A 24,976-nucleotide genomic window follows, 5' to 3' on the forward strand; every position below is an offset into this window, starting at 1 on the left:
AATCATTCAAATATTCTGATTTGCTGCTCAAAAAAAAAAATTTTTTTTTTAATTATTTTTATTATGCTGAAAACAGCTGAGTAGAATTTTTCAGATGATGAATAGAACAGCATTTATCTGAAATGGAAATCTTTTGTAGCATTATGAATGTCTTTATCATCGCTTTTGATCAATTTAAAGCATCCTTGCTAAATAAAAGTATTAATTTCTTTAAGAAATTCTTCTTCCAAGCTTTTGAATGTTACAAAAGCTTTTTATTTCAGATAAATGCTGATCTTTTGATCTTTCTATTCATCAAAGAATCCCGAAAAAACTGTTTTAAATTTTGATAATAATAAATGTTTCTTGAACAACAAATCAGCATATTAGAATGATTTCTGAAGGATCATGTGACACTGAAGACTGGAGTAATGATGCTGAAAATGTATCTTTGATCACAGAAATAAATGACATTTTAATATGTATTTAAATAGAAAGCAGTTGTTTTAAATAGTAAAAAAAAATTCACAATATTACTGCTTTTGCTGTATTTTGGATCAAATAAATGCAGGTTTGGTGAGAAAAGACTTCTTTAAAAAACATAAAAAAATATTACTGTTCAAAAACTTTTGACTGGTAGTGTATGTAGGCCTATGTTTGTATCACACTCATATCACATCTAGTTGTTTTGGATAAGAATAAAACGTCAGGTCCGACAATATCGTGTGTCTTTTTTAATTTAAATCTAGATTTATTCGCATTGGCCCATGGAAACCTCTATGAACACACTTGACTTGACTAAAAAAGCGCGGGGGACGAATTTACATTTTATTAAAAGTGTTTACGTGTTCTACACTCATGGCGCGCACACACATTAGGATAGGTTAGATGCCTGCCTCCGTTGCGAGTCCCTATCAAGCACTTTACCGATTCAACTACTCTCCTCTCCTCCTCCTGCCTGGCTCTTTGGCCAGCATCACTCACCGCAGAGCAAGCCTGATCTTGATACTTTGATCACAGAAATAAATGACATTTTAATATATATTTAAATAGAAAGCAGTTGTTTTAAATAGTAAAAAAAATCACAATATTACTGATTTTGATGTATTTTGGATCAAATAAATGCAGGCTTAGTGAGCAGAAGATAATTCTTTAAAAAACATTACAAATCTTACTGTTCAATTTTTTTTTTTAACAGGTAGTGTAGATATGTATCATTGCATCTAGTTGTTTTGGATAAGAATAAAACGTCAGGTCCGACAATATCGTGTCTTTTTTAATTTAAATCTAGATTTATTCGCATTGGCCCATGGAAACCTCTATGAACACACTTGACTTGACTAAAAAAGCACGGAGGACGAATTTACATTTTATTAAAAAGTGTTTACGTATTCTACACTCATGGCGCGCAGCCGCGCACACATTAGGATAGGTTAGATGTCTGCCTCCGCTGCGAGTCCCTATCAAGCACTTTACCGATTCAACTACTCTCCTCTCCTCCTCCTGCCTTGCTCTTTGGCCCGCATCATTCACCGCAGAGCAAGCCTGTTCTTGATAAATCTGCTGTGAAAACGTGGGAAAAGCCGACGAGGAAGAAGTTGGAGTGAAGCGATCTTTATATAGGCGGAGCAAAATACTTCATCGCTCCGTCTATAGCGCATTGTGATTGGATGTTTACGCTGTCAATACAGGGCACAAACCAACGGGCCACTGGCTGCTCGCTGTCCCTGCGTGATGGTCCTTGGCAAAAAAAACAAAAAAAACATTCTGTCGGCCCCTTAAGTGCGATGCCCGGTATGCCTGATTACCAATCCACACTGAGATCTCACAGTGTGACATGATCATCATGTTCGTACAGTCTGACAAGTACAATCCTAAAAGACTTTTAAAAAAATCGCAGTGTGAGCCCGACTTTAGCTTCAATTCCTGTTTCCTGAGATACCTTCATCTGATGGATTTTTGAAGGCAGCATAGATGTATCCTTAGCTGCCTTTGATATCCCACAATCCTGTGTGTTCTACTCTGTGACAACTTAGCAAAAAACTAAATAAAAATGGCGCCTGAAAGTTGCGGTTGGTGGTCAGTTTGTGTGCAAATGTATGTTTTTGACCAACTTTTTCCACTTTTAACATAAAATGTTAAACAACCGAGACAAACTGAACCAGTTTCACACTAACTCGAATGGAATAAATAGTCCCTGAACTTATTTTATTTTTTACAGACATATCAGTACTGATGACTGGAACAGGTTGGTCAGTTGGTTAAGACAAAGCCCATAAGGAGAACAGGTGTCATTTGTACATTTTATTTACAACCATGATCTGGCATCATGATGTTAATTAAAAATTACAAAAATCTTAAAACAAAAGACAGAGGTGAAAGTTTCCATGTTCTTTATGGTCTCATCTTCTCATGAAGTTCTTCTCCAGAGCAGCAGGGGTCCTCTGAATAGAGTGAATGTTTCTCTTCACACGGTCTTCCAGAGAGGAGGTGGCAGCACTCTCTAGTTTCATGTCACTGTAAACAGATTTACAAATTAATTAGTGAACAATTTATTATTATCCTAACCATTTTATGGCTGACCAAACACAAGAACATAATTTCCAGCAGAACTTAGTGCTAAGTGCTTTGCCAATGTGCACATTTATTTTAGGTCAATTTAGGATTCAGTAATTTAAATACTTACTGTATGAAGCCAGCATGACGGTCCTGTTTGGCATTGTCTCTGGCTTTCTCCTGTTCCTCTTGTCGCTTGTACCTCTGCACATTATTTTGCCTTTCCACATTTCTTTCACAGGCAAAATCCATCATTTCCTTTCTCTTCTTTTCCAACTAACAAATTATGTCGGCCCCTTAAGTGCATCGGCCCACCGGGAAAATGCCCGGTATGCCCAATTACCAATCCAGCCCTGATAGTACAATATCTATACTTGTAAAATGTGAAAAAAAAACACTTTTGAATAAGATTTTCAAATGTTAAACATGATTAACACAATACTGTGGATCATGACATTTTGGATGCTTTCACACACCATTCTTAAACATATGACATGGAAGTAGGTTGTTTTTCAGTGCAACATATGGTCAAAGAACAGACACAATGTATGCATATGATATTTATTATTAGTAGTAGTTCTTTCTCACATTCCCTAAAACTGTTACACAATGCTCTGTTTTTTGTTCTGTATTTGACTTGTGCTTTTGTAGGTCCATTCACTCCCTCTCATGTTGTGTCAAGGTTGTATGACTCATTTGTCTGTAGAAGATACTTTGCGAAATGTGTCAGTGTTTTTTGTTCAAACTGGTTTCGAACGGGTGAGTAAGTAATGACAGAGTTGTCATATTTGGGTGCACTTATACGTCTAATCTCTTATAATCTATTAGTACTTGGAGATTCCCAAAACAGGTGAATGTAGAACGATTTTGATGTTTTAAAAAAAGCTTAATAATAAAAAAGAACACATTTGCACATTTAATGCACATTTACTTGTGTGACTTTAATTATAATTCTACATGATATCCAGTATATAATGAAAAAAGGAAAAACAGGATACTCACACCAGGCTTGTTTACATACATTTTATTAGGCCACAGATACATTTGTAGAGGTTTATTTCAAGCATTGTTGTAAACAAACTGCAGTACTAGTCACCAATGACAACTAGGTTGGCTACTAATCCAACTATTCAAATAAAAATGAAAGTCTCACAAATGAAATAAAAAGCTAAGCACATCAAAGAGTAAAACATGATATTAGCCTGGGTTAGCACAGGTTATTTGCTTCTTGTTTGCTCTGCTGTGTGCCTGTAATCAATCAGGACAGCTCAGCGATTTATCATATTATACAAACGATGCATTGTTTTGACTCGGTTGCAGTTAATGCTTTGATGCTTAACATTGAAACTTCGTTACCTTTTCGAAATAATTCTTTAAACAAGTTGCTTGCACGTTGTCACAATGACACGCCCACATTATGGAAACTAATGAATATTCATGTAAACTCATTTGCCGATGAATACATTTATTGGCACACAAGGCCTCCATGACAGATACTAAAACCACATAGCTGATATTTACACATTTACAACGGATCATAATTTCAGTTTTTCAAATATCATCATTATAATCCCAGAACACGAACACACATGCAGACATGAATCGGTATAAATAATAACATTTAATATGACTGATGATGTAGTAGGCCTACATAATAAAAAAAAATAGGAATGGAAATAACACTTTTAGTGATATAATTAAGCACAGAAACCCTCAAACGTTTATTTACCTCATTCACTGATGCCATGACAACATAGTCTCAATTAAACCCTAAATCACTCTATTTTACTGTAATCCGGGCTCACTGGAAAATCTAGAGCTATCAGGAAATGTAATGTCATTATACATTTTCTAACAATGCAGTTTCGCAGAATCTGTCAAATCATAAAACAAAATAAATACATCCTTAAACATTCATCAAAAGTCATGGAAATTTATTTTGAAAGAAAAACGTAACTGGACATTGGGTTCCATCTTAAATTTCAGTACTAAATTTCAGTAAAGCAGAAAACATTGAAGAATATTACACTAGGGCAAGGATACACAGGAACAAAACAAGAACCAGCTGAACAATACACCACAGACTATTGCGAATAGCGAGAACAGCACATTATATGAGACGAACTGGCAACACAAGAGGGAACGAGAGCACAACATAAAGGGATCTGAGACATGAGGAACAGCTGACAACACTCTGACAAAAAAAAGAGGACTCAAGCACTAAACAAGGGGGCGTGGTAATGGGAAACAAGGGGGCGGGACAAGAGGAGCACATGGCAAACACAAACAAAGACAGCCATGTGCTCAGACACAACACAACTCAGAGAACCCTGACACAATGGTTCTACCATCAACTTAGTCTTACCATGCTTTTGGGAAACGCAGCCCTGAAGGGATCTTCTGTCTCTCAGTTGCGTGATACCCTCTACTGGACAACGACATGAAGCGGTTCTTTGAAAGCACTGGAATAAATACAGCTCTTCCTTTGTCGGATTTGTGGACTTTCTTTGCCATGTTTTTAACAGTTAGAACCTGTTCCTTGTTTAGCCCATTAGTCGATGTTAAAAACTTGTGGCAGTCTCGGTCCTCGGTCTGGCGATGGTTTGGCTTAGGCACTGGGCTCCTTGTTCTCGTTTTGTTTTTGGGTACACAGTTTTTATTTTATAATACAAACTTGGATTGACCTCCATCTGTTACAAAAGCACAAGCTGTCCTCATTTACCCACCGTGCAACACCTTTAACAATGCACATCCCACTGTAGATTGAGTTTCCCGTCACAAGCCGCAGCCAGACGCTCACTTACCGTTTTTCTGCGGCACAACTTTAATAACCGAGTTTGCGTTCGCAGTAGTGTTGGAGTCGGAGTCTTTGTCTTTGAGACTGTCTCCCTCGTCGGTGTCCTTCTCTCGGTCACGGCTGTTCTGGTTGCTGCGCCGGATCCTCCGCGTCGTTTCTAGCGCCGTTCCCTCGAACAGCCGCGCCATGAAGGCCAGACCCTCCCGCCGGATGTACGACTTACCGGCGAAGGTGTAGAGGACGGGGTTTATGCAGCTGCTGACGAAGGCCACGGTAGAGGTGAGCGCTCGCAGCTTCTTCCTGACATTTATTAGTCTGTCGAAGTAAGAACAGCTGGTTAGTGTTTTAACGCTTAAAAATCTGAGACGCTATAAAAGAGCAATTTAAAAACCTATAAGTTTGCTTTGGATTACTGTACTAATGACAATATTGTCTTGTTAGAGGTGCTTATAGCAGAATTTGTTTACCATTTTGAAGCATAGCTTTCCTTGTCAGAGTTACTAAATGAGTTAATTTTACTCAAACATTACTAAAAGTTAATTGCATTTAATAGAAAAAGTTAAATGAACTAGCACAATTTAATCAAATATGCTTAAGAGATACTGGACTCTGAGCTGGACTATGAGCGGTTGATCTTCATTTTAGAGCTGCTGAGGTCCTGGTGTGAGTGTTTTAAGTTGCTCACTTTTTTTTTGCTGAATCTCCCGGAAGTAAAGCTGCAGCCACCTGTGTGAGGAAAACACGATTAGGGTGTTTTCACATTTGAGAAATTAGGTATTTGATGGACAGACACACACCTGCACCATGTTTATGATGTGGTACGGCAGCCAGAAGAGTCCAAAGGTGATGATGATCACCAGGATGAGTTTCTCGCTGCGGATGCGTCTGCGAAAGCGCGTCTGGCGGATTCTGCGCAGGATGCACACGTAACTGCCTATGATCACGCCGTATGGCAACAAGAAGCCCAGTAATGTTTCCATACCGTACTGCATCACCTCCTGCAGACGAACAACACTGTCATGAAATAACAGAGATGTAATGGGAATGAACGAACACTGTTGTAGATATTTGAATTTTGCCCTTGATCTTATCGAAAATATGTCTGCCCGAAGGCTTGTTGGACACATTACAAATGAGAAAAATATAGTTCTCTGCCAAATGTTTTTTGGCACAAAACACTATTTGCGTGACAATGTCATGATGTGGAGAAGCTCTTTATAGAGAGCAAGGTTCAAACTGCCAAATAAACGAGAATGATATAAATATCAGAACCTGAACAACTCAGAAGGGCCCAGTTACTGCCGTTCACCAACAGTTCTCTTCCAATTAACCTCACAGAGCCTTGGTAGTTTTTCCAAACATTGCAAGGTCTGGATGTACCAACCTGATAAAAACATTCCCAGAACAGAAGCAGCCAAAGATGCTTCTACAAGAACTGATGCATACTTACAATGAGCAAATGTTGCATAAGGCTTAATTAACTTTTAGGTTACACCAAAACCGTATTTTGCACATTCAAGCTGTTATGCATTTTATGCAAATCAAATCCCAACTCATTGTAATATCAGATTGCAACTGATTACAGGTTGTAACATAACCAATAATTTAGATGTTCTTCAAAATTGCTTCCGGCTAAAATACGAAAAAAAGTCAAACATATGTGTGGATTCTGATGTGAGAGTACAACAGGAGACAGACTTTTTCACTGGAGGAAGTGTTATTATGGATTATGGACTTGTGTTTTGGCCAGAAGCAACGGTTTGAAGTTAAAACGTCTTGATGGATTTGTTTCTTATAAACTTTTTAGCTTTTCGCTTCACAAGACGTTCATTGATGGACTGGAGTGGTGTGGATTATGGTGATGTTTTTATCAGCTGTTTGGACTCTCATTCTGACGGCACCCATTCACTGCAGAGCATCCATTGCTGAGCAAGTGATGCAATGCTACATTTCTCCAAACCTGATGAAGAAACAAACTCAGCTACATCTTGTATGGCCTGGGGGGTGGTTTCTGCAAATGTTAATTTTGGGGTGAACTACTGGGTGTGCATGCATTATGTGTGTAATTTTCAGCCTCTTGAAGAGCTTCATTCATTTCAGTGTGCTTTTTTTCCTGGATGTGCATGTAATACGTTTTAATCTGAAATGTTAATGTAGAAAAGACTCACATATTGTGGTTGTTGGTGTTGGCAGTCGCACACGAATCTCAGAGGCTCTTTGTTGTCCTCGGTGGTGGTCCTGAAAACCAAAACGGGCGCAGAGAGTCCCAGAGCGAGAACCCAGAGTCCCGCCAGCACCCGCGAGAGCGTCCTGCGGTTTGTCAGCGCGCCGACATGCTTCGGCCACACTATCGCCACCAGCCTGTGGAGACTCATCAGCATGATCAGAAATATGGAAGCGTACATGTTGGCGCAGCAGAGGTAGAACAGGACTTTGCACAGCGCCAGGCCGAAAATCCAACTGCGCTGAGCCAAATACGCCATGAAGAAGGGCGTCAGCAGCATGAGGAAGCCGTCGGCGAAGGCGAGGTTCAGGATCAGGAGGGTGGTGATGGAGCGACGCCGTGCTCTGGCCAAGATGCTCCAAATGATGAAGACGTTCCCGGGGACGCCGAGGAGGAAGACGAGGCCGAGGATCACTGCGCCAGTGATCGCTCCGACGCTGTTGGTCAAGATCGTCTCGCTACCACTAGTCGTGCCGGAGGAGAAGTTGGCAGCATGCTGTATTGACATGTTCAGAGTCGGACTGGGAAGGACAATTGGGGTAGAGGACGGAGTGACATGTAGGACAGGAGAAGAGGACAGGAGCTCATTGTGGTTCAAGGCCATCTTGACAATCTAAGGTTAAAAAAAGAATGTTTTGTCAGTTGCAGTGACTGTCTAGCTTGGTTTAAACACTGTACTGGTTGTGGCAATACAAAACGGTGACTTACATTACTGGTCAAAATATATATATTTTTATTTTCTTTTTTCTTTTAAAAGAAGTCTCTTTGGCTAACCAAGGCTGCATTTATTTGATTAAAAATTCTGTAAAAACTGCAATATTGTGAAAAATTATTACAATTTTAAATATTGGTTTTCTATGCGAATATATTATAAAATGTCATTTATTCCTGTGGTGAAAGCAGAATTTTCAGGGGGGAAAAAAAAGAAACTGATCATTATCAATATTGAAAACAGCTGTGCTACTTAGTACTTCCATCAAAACCATGATTCATTTGAAATAGAAATCAATGTTTTTACTCTCGCTGAATAAAAGTAGTACTGAAATGTAATCAACAACACTATATGTGTATATTTATATAGATATGGATGTAATAACTGTGAATATGCAACATTAAAAGTGTATAACTGAAGCTCCCAAAAAAAAAAAAAAAAGGGGACATCATTTCCTGTAACACAGTTTTTTGATTGTGTAACATTTTTGTTTCCAGTTAATTCTGTTAATATGCATCCAGTAAGAAGTTACTACACTAATTTCAATAGTACATAAGCGTTATTATCTCTCCTCATTACACAGTTATTTGACAGAGCATCATTTTACTGATCAACTGATATTTTCAAATGAACTTGTTTAATTTGATAATGGCATCTGTTTTAGAAGTCAGTAGATAACAAAGATATTTTCAGCAGTACTGGATCCAGAAGTATTTCTCCATTCATTTCTTATTTCCTCCATAGGAATTGAATTGGATGAGACGAATTGCAAAATTACAAACTTTGATTTGAACCAAAAAAAATATGAACAGGAAAAGGACTGTACTTAATGTGCATGACATAAATGAATAAAAACAATATGTATCTAATCATACATTTAATCGTAGTTTGAGAGTATAATGAGACTGACTTGACTATTACTCTTTACAACATGAAGTTGAAATTATTCTGAACGCCAGCTTCAATGGAAGCATACCAACAATTAATAACCTGGGAGTCCATGGTTGGTCTGTCTTGAGAGGTTATAACAGAAGTTAGAAATTGATTTCTCTATGGAGAAAATAAATGGGCTTTTACTTCTGGTATGTTTGCTGCAAATGACTCGTTGGCGAAGCTGTTCCAGGTTCTTCTAATAACCCGCCCTAATATAACATTTAATACTGATAAACCACAAAGGCAACCGAACGTCTGTGGATGTATATCAAGAGCAAACTCATTTGTTTGAATTTTGGATATATTTTCGATATTAGACGCTCATAAAGAGGGTGTGAGCCACTGTAAATGAGGTCTGTGGTCTTCAGACAGCAGCACAGGTCAGAGAGTTGTAGCATCAGCATGCCTCGGTGGCGGCCGGAGGAAAAAATCATGTCCGCAGAGCCACTTACTGTACATTAGTGAAGGCATTAGCATACAGCAGACGCTGACAGGCTCCCTGGTGCATTACAAACATGTTCCGCTGAAGTGATTACAGGAGTCCTCGCACCAGATCTCCACAATTCAATATGACCACAAACCATCCGTTCAAGAGGCACCAACGTGGTACACCGAGTGAAAGAACACGGACGACCAGAACACTGCGTCCATTAGAGGCCCTCGGAGAAAGGAAAGATATGAGACGCAGAACACGACAAGTGAAAGTTTAGAAAAACGCAGAATGAATCTGAAGAATTGACAATGGACACTGTGCAAACTCAGTCTTTATATGTGACGCGGGCCAGTATTTGTAGGAAGACCCACTTCTGCCCACAAACCTTGCATGTTTATCACTGCAGGAAGTTCATACAGGAAATGATTTGTGGTCATTTATGCTGACTGAGGTTTTTACTAGAAGATAAACCTGCGTGTTTTCAATTGACATTTTAAAAAGATGTCACGCAATAAAACATCATTTTATCCATTTGATTTTAGTTGGTGTAGTGGCGTTATTTCAGCATGGTGCCATTAGTTTCTCATAATATGTGGTATTGTTTTTGTGATTTTTTCAAAGGCAAGTATATCTTTGGTGAAGTATCGTTTCACAGGGCTACTGAACATTAAGTCATATATGCACCAAAATAAAGTTCTCAAAAATACTTTTTATTTTTTTCTTATTTTAAAAGTCCTAATTTTAATTACAAGATATCCTATTTTTCAATACAAATTATATTAATATACTATTAATAATATTAATTATAAATAAATAAATACATAAACTACAAAATGCAAATATATAATATTTCCCCATTTCTACATAACATTATTAGTAATAGTTAAGCCATCAAAGTTATGAAATAAGACAAAAAGGAGTTATGGGAATGATTTGGTGACTATAACATGTGACAAAATTGTAAACTCAGTGATAGATAGATAGATAGATAGATAGCACCAGTAAAAACTAAAATAACAAAAAAATGTAAAGAAATAAGATTCTCACATTTTTGCTTAACATAATTAGTAATAGTTAAGTCATCAAAGTTATGAAATAACACAAAAGGGAGTTTTGGGAATGATGTGTTGACCTGTGCAATAAGCATATCATGATGCTTTTCCAATATGCACTTCAAATCTTCCATTAAATAACATTAATAAACATGTATTTGACTTGATTTGATACATACAAAATTATATTTTGTCAAAACTGAACTGACGTATGCAGATGAAAAGGTCTTAAAGATCATGAGAAGCAGATTCAGGTGTGGTTAAAGCTGTGAAACTATGGCATCACACTCTTCACCAGACCACATCAGGCATTTCCATCAGTCACTGTATTCCTGCTTCAGAACCCACTTCAAACGTGAAACTGGAGCACAAGCGCATGGGCTGATGGCCTGCAGTTCTGAAGAACCTTGTTTTTGTGCCGGCTACCATGATTCGTACAAATAATGCTTGTGTAGGCAGACTTCATTTCCTCCTGACCTTTACATGAGCAGTTTGTCACATGGCTGTTTGGATTTAATCATCACTCACTGAGGAGCTGTCTAGTCATTAATGTTGCAAATCTTTTTTGTGGCCAGACACAACAGTAAGAGGTCAGGGAAGATTGTCATGGATAAGAGTATAGCGATTTGAATCATCAAAGCAGCAGTTCTCCCAGAATTGAAAGCTGTCATCAGTTCACTCACTCTCATTCTGCCCCAAATCTGTAAGACTTTCTAATGAGTAACACAAAAGGGGAATTGTTTAAAATTGTTCAAGCTGCTTTCATCTACACAGACGTTTACCTGCGGTTGCCTTCAAATCTCGTATTATTGCTTAGTCAAACTTGACACATCATAGTCAGTTACTAGACATGCAAGACACAATAATACAATACCTTCGATTTCAGTCTCAAACCCAATATATGACTTTAAAAGACTAGTGCAAAACTCATATGCACTACTGTTTTTGGACTTCTATGATGGTTTATGGCAGTGGGTTTTAATTCTGAGGATCCGCAGCATTGCATCTTCTGTAGGGCTTTACTATTTGACACACCTGATTCAGATTCAGCTAATTAGGTGAGCGCTACACCCGTCTGACCGGAACTGAAAACCACTTGTTTATGGTAGATTTGAACTTTTCTGGAATTTGAAAGCTGCTTTTGTTGTGTGGGTACCAGCAGTTTGGATCAATATGATTAATTTCCATTGTGTTCCACAGAAGGAAGTCAGTCGGGTCTGGAACAACATGAGGGTGAGTGAGACGCATTTTTACTTTTTGAGTGCACTATTGCTTAAAGGTTAGGTATCGCCTCATTTTGGCAGACCGTAATGCTGTCAGTTTAACAAATCAGAAATGAGCTACAGGATACAAGATATAACAGTATAAGCTCTAAGTCTCTGTGTATAAATATAAAGGTTTTTTTGAAGTAGAAAAATCAACATTTCACAATTTATATTGGGTTATAATTTGTTTGGCACACTCCCAGAAAAAAAGGTACAAAAGCTGTCACTGGGGCAGTACCTTTTCAAAAGGTACACTTTTGTACCTTTTAGGTACTAATATGTACCGTTAAAGTACCAATATGGACTGTTTAGGTACAAATGTGTGCCTTTTGAAAAGGTACCGCCCCAGTGACAGTTTTTGTACCTTTCTTTTTCTGAGAGTGCATGGTAAATGGCAAAAAAAGTGCATCAAAAGCAGATTGTCTTGGTTAAGTAGATCTAAAACATTAAATTATCAATTATTACTCTAAACTTACACCTAAGTGTATAAATAATTTAAAAAGCTAATAATATAATGTCTGAGCAGAGGAGGAGGGATGTAACATCGGAACGAATAAAGAAAATGGGGAAAAATTCAGTGCAAAAGCCAATCGTTACACACAAAGTGCCAAAATTTGTACATTTTACCTATAAAAAAAGGAAATATAATTAACAATTAAATTAATATATACAATGTAAATGTTTGTGTTTGTGTGTTATGTTGCTTGCAGATAAAAGTCAAAGTTATATCACAGCTTGTTACAACACTATTCAGTGAAAACATCAGTACTGCAAAGCCACAGGTACCATATACAGAAAGTCCTTTATTTACATTCAGTTTCATGGGAAAATGTGTAAGAAGTTGGAATTTCTCGAAAATGTTTTTCCTCATAAAACCTGCTTCCTGATGGCGAGACCAGACATGAAATCTGCTGGCATAAATGTACTCCAGAAATCTTTCACAATTCTTTCCTAATTCCACCGAAGCCAGACCCGTACAGAACCGGGATCAGAAGAAAGAAAGGCAGGCTGATAACGAGATTTGCTAAAGTGAAGTCTAACACGATTCGATTGACTTTCTGACATTCCCGTTTCAATGTGGCCAGTCTTTGGACTGTATGCAGTGTTTGTCTAGGAGTCTCGTCACCGTCTGAGACATACACCTCAAACAGACGTGATAATCCACTCACACCCACTAAAAAAGACAAACACGCCCTCGGTGAGAACACAATAGAGTAATGAGCGCTTGACTACACCTGCTACAGCGACATACACCTGATTCTGACTCAAATCACAGCACATAAACATACGCATTTGTGGCTTTTTACGAGAATAAGCTCCTTCCGACCACATCTAAACATTATTGTTACTCCACACGGTTCATTAGGCAGATGATGTGTCGTACAGCACTGGCCTGAAACGTAAGTTGCGAGTCTTAACACGCTTTACACAGATGACAATATTCTAGTGACGTGCACAGGAAAAAAAAGCAAATATATGTGAGGAGATGTGCGCTGACATGAGTGGATGCCCAAACACACTTTCCCTGGATTGCTGATAGTGATCGTAATAAAAAAACAGCATTGACAACTGTCTACAGCCCAAATATAGCACGGGTTGCATAATGTGGGAGTGTGATATATAAATATAACTGTAACATGGTGCAGATAGTCAACTAATGATACTACATTATTATCATATTTATGTGCAATGGTATTTGTAGGTTAAGTCACATGTCCAAAATAGTACCATGCCCATTGTATTTTTTATAATGTAATGCATACATGCATATTTTATCATAAGATTCCAGCTTAGCACTCAGTCACACACACCTTTGTGCTATTCCTGTTATACAGTACTTTAGAGTAAACAGTAGGATTGCAACAATACAGTTAGCCCACGGTTCAATAAATACCTAATTTTTTAAAAGTTTTTTTTTGCAATTTAAAATGCTATAAAAAAACTCCAGTACACTGTACAAAAACAGAAACTCCACATATGCATCACAGAAGTAATAGAACCAATGATGCTGCAGGAAATATAATGACAAATAATGATAATAATAATGACAAAGAAATAATAATGACAAAGCTATTGTTGTAACTGAATAACAGAAGATAAAAAAAAACTTTGAATGTTTAAACATGAAGACAATAAACACTCGACTGATAGTTTTTCTGTGTTCTTAAAGGGGTGGTTGATTGTGATTTCACTTTTTTAACATTAGTTAGTGTGTAATGTTGCTGTTTGAGCATAAACAATATCTGCAAAGTTACGGAGCTGAAAGACACGCGAAAGGACTTTTAGACGCGCACTAGAGGCGGTTTAGCCAATCACAACACACTGGGCCAGCTAACCAATCAGACCCCATCGCGTATTTCTGAGGGCGGGACTTCATAAAAACAGGAAAAGATCAGCCCGTTTCTCAGAGAAGGGACAGAGCGTAGTGGAATAAAGGTAAATTATGTGAAAAATAATGAGTATTTTAAAAAACGAAGCATTAACACATATTAGACTGCACCCCATTAACACAATCAAGCCTAGAAAAAAGCCAGTGAACCACCCCTTTAAAACCACCTCAGGTATTTTCATATATAATTATGTATATTTATAATCCATTGCTAATCGACATACTGTAAGCGGGAGGCGTTTGCTCATAGGTCAAGGCTTCTTAAGTCTGGCCCTCGAGGTTCACTGTTCTGCAGAGTTTAGCTCCAAACCTGATCAATCTCACCTCCCAGTAATTTCCTAGTAATCCTGAAGATCTTGATTGGCTTGTTCATGTGGGTTTGATTCGGGTTGAAGCTAACTTCTACCAGAGTTGAGAGAACATAATGTACAATCTTAAAAATAAAGGTTACAAAAGTTTTTTTTTTTTCTCCACAGCGATGCCATAGAAGAACAATTTTTGGTTCCTCAAAGAACCTTTCAGTCAGCCGTTTCTAAAAGAACCATTATTTTCATTCACTGCTTTGGGTGTGTGTGTGTGTGTGTGTGTGTGTGTGTGTGTGTTCGCTACTCACTGCCGTGTGTGTGGACTTCAATTGGGTTAAATGCAGAGCAAAAATTCAGAGTATGGGACACAATAATTGGCGTCATAGAACCATAGATACCAATAAAGAACCTTTGTGTAAATGGTCACTGGCTTCTTCACCACCTTTAGCTGGTTTGCTGTTGGTCCGGGATGCACTAACAGCTTGGAAAGTTGGGAAAAATTAGGCATGCTAATTTTCCTTGCATGTCTTTCCAGATGAGTTACCCAACACTACCGTACATGCATTCCTCTGTAAATCATTTCTTGAAAAACACCTTAAGAAGCTGCTGCTTTAATGAAGTTTTTTACAGCTATGAATCATACTAATGAATCACTTCTGTAGTTCAGATGGTAGATGGTGCAACATCGTGGTCATAAGTTCAATTCCCAGAGAGCACATACTGGCAAAATGTATTCCTGGAATGATCTGGATAAAGCATCTGCTACATGCATAAATGTAAACTTCGTATTGTATACATAAAAAAAAAACGTGTCTAGATATGGTGTTAAGATATTCAGTGATTAAATACAGTAAAAGCATGTCTTCATATCTGTGATAATAATTAACCCTGATCTTCAAACTGACTGACCGACTCAGATATGATCAGAATGCAGGAAATGATTCTTACCTTCTGAGAGTTAAAGGGGCTGAAACAACGACAAGTGAAAGCAAAGTTTACAGAAAAGTGTCCCTTTTCTTTCTGTCTTGGTTCCTCCACGGGTAATTCAGCTCCCCGGTGCTCTCACTGCGGTCGCCTGTTGTTCCTCTCTATGTTCCACATAGTTCTGAGACTCTTTCTACATTCTGTGCAGCCTCATCTCTCTCTCTCTCTCTCTCTCTCTAGAAAGGTGGCGTTTCTCCTTCCTGCCTTCCTACCTTCACTGTATCTTATCATTTGATATTCTGTCCTAATAGATTTCGAAATATATAGCTGTCAATGACACGCCTCCAGTAGAGTTACAGCACGCCTCTGATCAAGCCTCCGCCTGCTGCTAGTCATTTCTGAATCAGCATCCTGCACTCACACAGGTGCTTGTACAAACATGTGTTAGCACACACAAATGCACACAGTTACTTGGGTACACATATTTTTTTTTAGTGTTTGCTAATCTGCACTAGGGTAGACTGAGTACATTTGACACATTGTGTACAGTTGAAACACCTTAAATAACTTGTGTGCACAGGAACCTCGCACCGTGATTTTTGCTCTGGGCATGCGTATTAGCGTTTTCTTTGGTCGTGGGAAATTTGAAAGGTGTGCGTCTTTCCACCCTGAAGATATCGGCAAAAGTTTTTTTTTTTTTTTTTTACAAGGTAAGATTTTCACTTCACCATGTCCCTTCCTTAATGAATAGCTTATGATCCTTTTGTGATTGTTAAACTTAATTTATATCATTGCAAACGTTACTCTGTGCTCTTAAAAAATACATATTTTATGACATTGTGCCATGCAAGCTCTTTGCATAATCTAGAGAAACGTGCGAGTATGTCAGTGGGGTACGGTTGAGACGCAGTGTATCAACTGGACCCGGATTGGTGTCCTATTGCATCACATGCTGTTTAGTGTTATGATAATGGGATACAAGTCACATTTACACACATGCTATGCAAATTATGTTTTAAAAATATATATTTGTGATATTTCAACTGTCTATTGTTAATGGACATGTTTTCTAATTTGAATATTAAAAGGATAACATTAATATTAAGGATATTACATTTTGTAAAATATACAAGGTGGTAAAGTGGGTACAGTTGATACACCCTTTATAGGTCGCTATGTATGCAGTAACAGTTCAATCATAGAAAATAAAATGCATATTCACAATCTGTGTGTGTAAGTGTACTATTATTTGGCATTACCAAAAGTCCCCACAAGTATAGTAATGCCAGTAAATTCTAACCTTATGGGAAAATTTATTTAGGTCCTCATGAGAAAACAAGCTTATACATCACACAGAATGATTGAAAATGTAAAAACAAAGACAGTTTTAAGTGATGGGTAGGCTTAGAGGTAGGGTTATTGAATAAAATATACTGTCTGTACAGTATAAAACCACTACGCTTATGTAATGTCCCTATAATGTTAGAAATACCTCTGTGTGTGTGTGTGTGTGTGTGTGTGTGTGTGTGTTAGAGTTTTGCAATGTAGTCAGTGAGTGGGGTACAAGGGCTCCAATGCAGTTTTTACTTCTGAACAGGAGCTCAGCCTGGTATCTTGTGTCAGGAAAGCAGCAAGCTTATACTTTGGTCTACCCCCAAAAGAGGTAGGAATGCACTAAAAAGCACCAATAGGGAGAGACCAGGCTAAGCACAGTGACAAACAAGCCAGCATCACAGACACAACAGGGCCCGTATTCACAAAACATGTTATCTTACCACTAAGAGTTCTTCTAATAGCAGTAAAAGTTTTTAGCTAAGAGTTTTCTCTTAAAACCTATTCACAAAGCTGCTGAGACAAACTTTTACTAAGGAATAGAGAGAAGTCTTAAGCTAAGAGTAAGGGAGCGGGGTTGACCTTGTTGCCATGGATGATGTCCGCATACTTACTAACGATGCACACAGTGATTGGCTGATAGTCTCTGTAAGAGATTTATTCATAGAAATATTGTAGAGCACGTATTGCTGTATTCAAATAAAGGTTTAAAAATAAAAAATGTTAATTGTCACATTCAAATAAAGATTACAAATTACATGTGTGCTTCTCAAAACAATTGGCGGAAATGCATATAAATAGCCTTTTAATTAACAGAGTAGAATAATCATGGCTGATAGTAATACATGCAAATGTAAAAAATAAATTAAAATAAAACAAACAAACTGGACACAAGCACATATTTTACTTCTTGCCCAACTGGTTAATGAAAACAAGTATATAATCAATGGAAAATTTGGAGTTGGAGTAACCTTTTAAAAGGGCATTATCATCAAATGTTTCTAAAATGTTTACGTTCCGAGGCAGATTGCCAGCAAACAGACATTTTAGGATAGTTTGTGGCTTGGTCTTAGTGACTTAAGAGTCCTCTTCACTACTCCTATGGTTTCACAGATTTAGGAGCTAGTTTTAGTGCTAAAACGCTTTGTGAAATACTCTTAGAGCAAAATTGTAGGAGTCCTAAATTTAGGACTGACACGCCCATTATTTTTAAGATTTTATCTTAAATCAGCGAGTTATGAGCTACTTTTAGTCTTAAGATGTTTTGTGAATCAAAAATCAAAGACGTAATCAAACAGACGATGAACACTATTAACAGCAATTATTATATGATGCAATCAAACTTATAGCAGAACTACCAAATGTTGCTATAAGTTTGATTGCATCATATAATAATTGCTGTTAATAGTGTTCATCGTCTGTTTGATTACGTCTTTGATTGTTCCGTACATTTCTGCCATATGTACATTAACTGACAGTCACCACTGATAAGCTACCACTAAATATTGTAGAAACTTAATTTGCTGTAAAGTTGCTTTGCAATGATTTTTTATCGTGAAAAGCGCTGTACAAATAAACTTGAATTGAATTGAATTGAATACGGGCCCAGATGTTTTGTTGTACATTTGACATTTTCTGTAAATAAATTCAACAGCCTGTAAGTTTGAAGTTAAATATAAAATTATTAAATGATAAAATGAAACATCTTATACAACTACATAAACAAGTTATTTGAGTTATTTATTATTATTTTTATTTTCATAGGTTCGCAAATTGGCCTTTGAATTAGCTACTTTCCATGGATTACCTTGTCCAGTGGAGTGGGCAAACAATGGCATGGCAGGAGAAAGCTGGTTCACCAACTTCATGCGAAGGGACCAGAATCTCTCCGTTAGGAGACCTCAAGCTACAAGTTTAACCAGATCAACTAGTTTTAATGAAAAAAATGTGGAGACCTTCAACAATCTGGCCACAGTCTATAGAAGGTATGGCTTTGAATCCAAAGACATTTGGAATGTCGACGAGACAGGTCTCACGATTGTCCAAAAACCTGGCCTTCTTGTTTCCACAAAGGGAGAACGAAGAGTCGGTAGTGTGACATCAGCTGAGAGGGGAGCCCTTATCACCATGGCACTCACATCACAAAGTCCTGCTCCTGCAATCACTGGACAAGACTGTGTATGGGCCACTGAAAAAAAACACTTCAGCTGTGAGATGGACAAGTGGCACTGGAAGAATCCAGGAGAAACACTCACTCTCTATGACCTGCCACAATTGCTCAACAACATCTTGCTGATGGGAGCATCACCACAAAATGTCAAGAAGGGGTTTAGGAGTACTGGGATCTGGCCATTCAACCCAGATATCTTCAGTAAAGATTACTTTCTTCCAGCTTCAGTGACTGACAGACCACCTCCAGATGAATCTCTTCCTGGGCTGTCCACCTCCACCTTCACATCTGCTCCTGAGCCGTCCACCTCCACCTTCACATCTGCTCCTGCGCCGTCCACCTCCACCTTCATATCTGCTCCTGAGCCGTCCACCTCCACCATCACATCTGCTCCTGGGCCGTCCACCTCCACCTTCATATCTGCTCCTGGGCCGTCCACCTTCATATCTCCTCCTGGGCCGTCCACTGGTGCCCTGGCTCTTCCTGAGCCAACAATGACCGTAAATTCAGATGGTCTTCAGGAAGTAACCCTCACTTTAGTTCCTGTTCCTCTGTCACTGCAAGAGGAGGAAGTCACCACCACTAAAGTAAGTGAAATTGATTTCACTTCTGGTGACCTGTTGGCCATCAAATTCTGAAAAAGAAATTTTCATACATGTGTGTGTGTTCACCAGGAGAATGTTCCAGTTTTTTGTCCTGAAATAATCAAGCCCTACCCGAAAGCTGGCCCCAGAAAGTCCCATGGTTAGCGTCGGAGGAAAAGAACCAGTCATATTCTCACTGATACCCCTGTAAAGGAGGACCTTGAAGAGGAGAGAAGGCCCTCCTTAAAAGTGAAAAGAAAGATCTTGATAGACAAAAAAGATGGAAGGAAAAACTAAAAGAAAACCACAGAAGACACCCAATGTCTGGTGTGCAACAAGTGGTTTTCTATGTCCCGGCCGGGAGAGCAATGGGTGTCGTGTTCAAGCTGTGGCATGTGGTCTCATGCAGAGTGTACTCCTGGTGGCCAGAGCTACATATGCCACCACTTTGAGTGACCACTGACCATTAGTTTTGTTTTCTGTTTTTGTTGTTTTCCATTACTATTTCTATTGTTGTTATTATTACTGTTATGTTTACATTTTGTGCTGTTTGCTATATCTTTTCCAGTGTTAAATACTTTGTTCCTATTTTGTTTACCTGAATCTGAATAAAATAAAGCAAATAAATAAATCTGAATTAAAAAAAAATGCACAAATGTAATTTATTACATTTGCATTAAATAATTAGCCAGCTTTCTAGCATTAAGAATGGGTGTCTCAACTGTACCTTGGTACAGTTTCAACTGTACACTATATGGGTACAGTTGAGACAAAAATGCACATTATGTTTATGAGCTAATCAAAAATATAAACTACTTATGGCTATTGTTAATTCATGATATTTTAGTACACACAAAAAAAAATCTAAACTATATGAAAAATCACTTAATTTCAGCATCTAGTTTTTGTGTAGTCATGAAAAAAGCAAAAAGTGTCTCTACTGTACTCAGTCTACCCTACATCTATAGGACGTTTCCTATCAGATGTCAAATAGATGTTTAGAAGATGTCTTTTAGATGTTTGATTTAGAATGTATGTAAAACTGACATCTTAAAGATGTCTGTCAGATGTTTGTACACAGCAGATGCTTTCCAGATGAAGCGATCTTTAACAGACATCTTGCAGACGTACGTGTGCAATCTGGGTACAACGCTCAAAGTCGATTGGCCAAGCAGTGATTCAAGACTTGCCTTGATCGCTCAGTTCATTTTGTTTGTGCGTTTCAATGACCTTTTCTGCTGGTTTCATCTTTATGCCCGTTTCACGCTGGACAAATGGTGACAAGAATTACAAACGAGTCTTGAATCGTTCACTCAACCGAACCGATTCCTTTAAACACTCCGTAAGGGGAAATGGGGTCGGTTCGTAAGTTGATATAATTAACTTTAATTAATTTGCTTTTCAACATAAAATATTAAATAAAATGAACAACCAGATTTAAAAAAATAAATAAATCTAAATTAAAATATTATAACAAACCCAAAATATTTCATTTGCTTACTTGCATCTGAATGTCATATTACCATTAACCTTACATCAGAGATGGTGAACACTCAAATATTGTTAAATGTTAGGCTAAGATAAAATCGTAGGGGACCTTAAAGAAAATATTTTAGGTCAGAAAGGATTTACTGACGAAAACGGTTGGGAATCACTTGAGGGGAGATGCAATGGTTTGGGACTTTTTTAATACTTTCACGGAAAGTATGGCAAAAGGGGAGAGTGGGGCACAAAGTAACACTTTTTGACTTTCTCAGTTTGTGTAAATCCACAAGGGGTTCAGAATATAATTTTTTTGTCCACAGTAATTTCACACTTGTCTAGTATAAATATGTCACCTTGATTCATAATTATAGTGTATACGTTTTTTCTTTATTTACCCTCAAAAAATGGAAGTGAAATGTGACAACATGCCCCGTAAGTGGGGTACATTGTAACATCTGAGGGGCACGTTGTAACATGACTGTATGACAGCTTAAAACATTATCTTATATCAGGAAAAAAATATACAAGACAAACTAAAATATTTTGTCAATAAAATAAAATAATATTGCGTTATAATATATGGCGTTTTTAAGAATTAAAAATAATCTGATTTTGGAGTTTAACAATGAACACATTGCAACAAGGCTTGGGACAGCCCACAAAAACGAGCCAAAACGCTTTTCATGTCTTGAAATAATAATTTCTGAACATTAAACATTGACTGTAATAAATTAGTTGTGCATTTTTTTTTACATTCAGATTTATTTATTTGCTTTATTTAATTCAGATTCAGTTAAACAAAATAGGAACAAAGTATTTAACACTGGAAAAGATGTAGCAAACAGTACAAAATGTAAACATAACAGTAAAAATAACAATGGAAATAGTAATGGAAAACAACAAAAACTAATGGTCAGTGGTCACTCAAAGTGGTGGCATATGTAGCTCTGGCCACCAGGAGTACACTCTGCATGAGACCACATGCCACAGCTTGAACACGACACCCATTGCTCTCCCGGCCGGGACATAGAAAACCACTTGTTGCACACCAGACATTGGGTGTCTTCTGTGGTTTTCTTTTCGATTTTCCTTCCCTCTTTTTTTTGTCTATCTTTTCACTTTTAAGGAGGGCCTTCTCTCCTCTTCAAGGTCCTCCTTTACAGGGGCATCAGTGAGAATATCACTGGTTCTTTTCCTCCGACGCTAACAATGGGTCTTTCTGGGGCCAGCTTTCGGGTAGGATCTGATTAGTTCAGGACAAAAAACTGGAACATTCTCCTGGTGAACATACACTCACACAGGTATGAACATTTATTTTTCAGAATTTGATGGCCAACAGATCACCTGAAGGGAAATCAATTTATCTTAATTTAGTGGAGGTGACTTCCTCCTCTTGCAGTGACAGAGGAACAGGAACTAAAGTGAGGGTTACTTCCTGAAGATCATCTGAATTTATGGTCATTATTGACTCAGGAAGAGCCAGGGCACCAGTGGAAGGCCCAGGAAGGAGCTATGAAGGTGGAGGTGGACGGCCCAGGAGCAGATATGAAGGTGTAGGTGGATGGCCCAGGAGGAAATATGAAGGTGAAGGTGGACGGCTCAGGAGCAGATATGAAGGTGGAGGTGGACGGCCCTGGAGCAGATGTGATGGTAGCAGGGGACAGCTCAGGAGGAGATATGAAGGTGGAGGTGGACGGGCCAGGAGGAGATATGAAGGTGGAGGTGGACGGCGCAGGAGGAGATATGAAGGCAGCAGTGGTCGGCTCAGGAGCAGATATGAAGGTGGAGGTGGACGGCCCAGAAGGAGATATGAAGGTGGAGGTGGACAGCGCAGGAGCAGACATGAAGGTGTAGGTGGATGGCCCAGGAGGAGATATGAACGTGGAGGTGGACGGCCCAAGAGCAGATATGAAGGTGGAGGTGGACGGCCCAGGAGCAGATATAAAGGTGGAGGTGGACGGCTCAGGAGCAGATATGAAGGTGGAGGTGAACGGCTCAGGAGCAGATATGAAGGTGGAGGTGGACGGCTCAGGAGCAGATATGAAGGTGGAGGTGGACGGCTCAGGAGCAGATATGAAGGTGGAGGTGGACGGCTCAGGAGCAGATATGAAGGTGGAGGTGGACGGCTCAGGAGCAGATATGAAGGTGGAGGTGAACGGCTCAGGAGCAGATATGAAGGTGGAGGTGGACGGCCCAGAAGGAGATATGAAGGTGGAGGTGGACAGCGCAGGAGCAGACATGAAGGTGTAGGTGGATGGCCCAGGAGGAGATATGAACGTGGAGGTGGACGGCCCAAGAGCAGATATGAAGGTGGAGGTGGACGGCCCAAGAGCAGATATGAAGGTGGAGGTGGAAGGCCCAGGAGGAGATATGAAAGTGGAGGTGGACGGCTCAGGAGCAGATATGAAGGTGGAGGTGAACGGCTCAGGAGCAGATATGAAGGTGGAGGTGGACGGCTCAGGAGCAGATATGAAGGTGGAGGTGGACGGCTCAGGAGCAGATATGAAGGTGGAGGTGGACGGCTCAGGAGCAGATATGAAGGTGGAGGTGGACGGCTCAGGAGCAGATATGAAGGTGGAGGTGGACGGCTCAGGAGCAGATATGAAGGTGGAGGTGGACGGCTCAGGAGCAGATATGAAGGTGGAGGTGGACGGCTCAGGAGCAGATATGAAGGTGGAGGTGGACGGCTCAGGAGCAGATATGAAGGTGGAGGTGGACGGCCCAAGAGCAGATATGAAGGTGGAGGTGGAAGGCCCAGGAGGAGATATGAAAGTGGAGGTGGACGGCTCAGGAGCAGATATGAAGGTGGAGGTGGACGGCCCAAGAGCAGATATGAAGGTGGAGGTGGAAGGCCCAGGAGGAGATATGAAAGTGGAGGTGGACGGCTCAGGAGCAGATATGAAGGTGGAGGTGGACGGCTCAGGAGCAGATATGAAGGTGGAGGTGGACGGCTCGGGAGCAGATATGAAGGTGGAGGTGGACGGCTCAGGAGCAGATATGAAGGTGGAGGTGGACGGCTCAGGAGCAGATGTGAAGGTGGAGGTGGACGGCCCAGGAGCAGATGTGATGGTGGCAGTGGACAGCCCAGGAAGAGATTCATCTGGAGGGGGTCTGTCAGTCACTGAAGCTGGAAGAAAGTCATCTTTACTGAAGATATCTGGGTTGAATGGCCGGATCCCAGTACTCCTAAACCCCTTCTTGACATTTTGTGGTGATGCTCCCATCAGCAAGATGTTGTTGAGCAATTGTGGCAGGTCATAGATAGTGAGTGTTTCTCCTGGATTCTCCCGGTGCCACTTGTCCATCTCACAGCTGAAGTGTTTTTTTTTCAGTGGCCCATACACAGTCTTGTCCAGTGATTGCAGGAGCAGGACTTTGTGATGTGAGTGCCATGGTGATAAGGGCTCCCCTCTCAGCTGATGTCACACTACCGACTCTTCGTTCTCCCTTTGTGGAAACAAGAAGGCCAGGTTTTTGGACAATCGTGAGACCTGTCTCGTCGACATTCCAAATGTCTTTGGATTCAAAGCCATACCTTCTATAGACTGTGGCCAGATTGTTGAAGGTCTCCACATTTTTTTCATTAAAACTAGTTGATCTGGTTAAACTTGTAGCTTGAGGTCTCCTAACAGAGAGATTTTGGTGCCTTCGCATGAAGTTGGTGAACCAGCTTTCTCCTGCCATGCCATTGTTTGCCCACTCCACTGGAAAAGGTAATCTATGGAAACTAGCTAATTCAAAGGCCAATTTGCGAACCTATGAAAATAAAATATAATAAATAACTCAAATAACTTGTTTATGAAGTTGTATAAGATGTTTAATTTTATCATTTAATA

The 24,976-nt window shown here is 39.3% G+C and overlaps 4 protein-coding genes across 4 annotated transcripts; 2 read left to right on the forward strand and 2 right to left on the reverse strand.

Annotated features, from left to right (window-relative positions):
- Nucleotides 1-2,268: 2,268 nt before the first annotated feature.
- On the reverse strand, nucleotides 2,269-2,807 carry LOC107707300 (pre-mRNA-splicing factor CWC25 homolog). Its single transcript, XM_016511288.1, has 2 exons — nucleotides 2,666-2,807; nucleotides 2,269-2,496 (listed from the first exon to the last, which is right to left on the reverse strand). The coding sequence occupies exons 1-2, from the start codon at nucleotides 2,788-2,790 to the stop codon at nucleotides 2,382-2,384; spliced, it is 240 nt and encodes a 79-aa protein (XP_016366774.1). The 5' UTR covers nucleotides 2,791-2,807; the 3' UTR covers nucleotides 2,269-2,381.
- A 769-nt stretch (nucleotides 2,808-3,576) lies between these two features.
- On the reverse strand, nucleotides 3,577-15,847 carry LOC107707316 (leukotriene B4 receptor 1-like). The gene is made up of 5 exons (XM_016511307.1): nucleotides 15,594-15,847; nucleotides 7,501-8,169; nucleotides 6,130-6,330; nucleotides 6,018-6,058; nucleotides 3,577-5,647 (listed from the first exon to the last, which is right to left on the reverse strand). Exons 2-5 carry the CDS (start codon nucleotides 8,158-8,160, stop codon nucleotides 5,332-5,334), a joined length of 1,218 nt encoding a protein of 405 aa, XP_016366793.1. The 5' UTR covers nucleotides 8,161-8,169; nucleotides 15,594-15,847; the 3' UTR covers nucleotides 3,577-5,331.
- On the forward strand, nucleotides 11,809-19,917 carry LOC107707317 (uncharacterized). Its single transcript, XM_016511308.1, has 3 exons — nucleotides 11,809-11,919; nucleotides 18,666-19,658; nucleotides 19,746-19,917. The coding sequence occupies exons 1-3, from the start codon at nucleotides 11,860-11,862 to the stop codon at nucleotides 19,818-19,820; spliced, it is 1,128 nt and encodes a 375-aa protein (XP_016366794.1). The 5' UTR covers nucleotides 11,809-11,859; the 3' UTR covers nucleotides 19,821-19,917.
- Nucleotides 19,918-22,718: 2,801 nt separating this feature from the next.
- LOC107707280 (uncharacterized) lies at nucleotides 22,719-24,401 on the forward strand. Its single transcript, XM_016511268.1, has 3 exons — nucleotides 22,719-22,862; nucleotides 22,995-23,285; nucleotides 23,484-24,401. Exons 1-3 carry the CDS (start codon nucleotides 22,719-22,721, stop codon nucleotides 24,399-24,401), a joined length of 1,353 nt encoding a protein of 450 aa, XP_016366754.1.
- Nucleotides 24,402-24,976: the final 575 nt, after the last annotated feature.

Source organism: Sinocyclocheilus rhinocerous, unplaced genomic scaffold (genome assembly GCF_001515625.1).
Source record: "Sinocyclocheilus rhinocerous isolate Xijiao unplaced genomic scaffold, SAMN03320098_v1.1 scaffold114, whole genome shotgun sequence".
Taxonomy (NCBI): Eukaryota; Metazoa; Chordata; class Actinopteri; order Cypriniformes; family Cyprinidae; genus Sinocyclocheilus; species Sinocyclocheilus rhinocerous.

What these genes read in the sequence shown, in the direction of transcription:
- LOC107707280 (XM_016511268.1), top strand. Translation starts at nt 22,719, where the DNA reads ATGAAGGTGAAGGTGGACGGCTCAGGAGCAGATATGAAGGTGGAGGTG. An exon ending in GAGGAGATATGAAGGTGGAG is followed by an intron (nt 22,863 to 22,994) that starts GTGGACGGCGCA and finishes ATGAAGGTGTAG; the next exon opens with GTGGATGGCCCAGGAGGAGA. An exon ending in GCTCAGGAGCAGATATGAAG is followed by an intron (nt 23,286 to 23,483) that starts GTGGAGGTGAAC and finishes GCAGATATGAAG; the next exon opens with GTGGAGGTGGAAGGCCCAGG.
- LOC107707317 (XM_016511308.1), top strand. Translation starts at nt 11,860, where the DNA reads ATGATTAATTTCCATTGTGTTCCACAGAAGGAAGTCAGTCGGGTCTGG. An exon ending in GGGTCTGGAACAACATGAGG is followed by an intron (nt 11,920 to 18,665) that starts GTGAGTGAGACG and finishes TTATTTTCATAG; the next exon opens with GTTCGCAAATTGGCCTTTGA. An exon ending in AGGAAGTCACCACCACTAAA is followed by an intron (nt 19,659 to 19,745) that starts GTAAGTGAAATT and finishes TGTGTTCACCAG; the next exon opens with GAGAATGTTCCAGTTTTTTG.
- LOC107707316 (XM_016511307.1), bottom strand. Translation starts at nt 8,160, where the DNA reads ATGGCCTTGAACCACAATGAGCTCCTGTCCTCTTCTCCTGTCCTACAT. An exon ending in ACATCATAAACATGGTGCAG is followed by an intron (nt 6,059 to 6,129) that starts GTGTGTGTCTGT and finishes TTCCTCACACAG; the next exon opens with GTGGCTGCAGCTTTACTTCC. An exon ending in GGAGATTCAGCAAAAAAAAA is followed by an intron (nt 5,648 to 6,017) that starts GTGAGCAACTTA and finishes TTACTTCGACAG; the next exon opens with ACTAATAAATGTCAGGAAGA.
- LOC107707300 (XM_016511288.1), bottom strand. Translation starts at nt 2,790, where the DNA reads ATGATGGATTTTGCCTGTGAAAGAAATGTGGAAAGGCAAAATAATGTG. An exon ending in CGTCATGCTGGCTTCATACA is followed by an intron (nt 2,497 to 2,665) that starts GTAAGTATTTAA and finishes ATCTGTTTACAG; the next exon opens with TGACATGAAACTAGAGAGTG.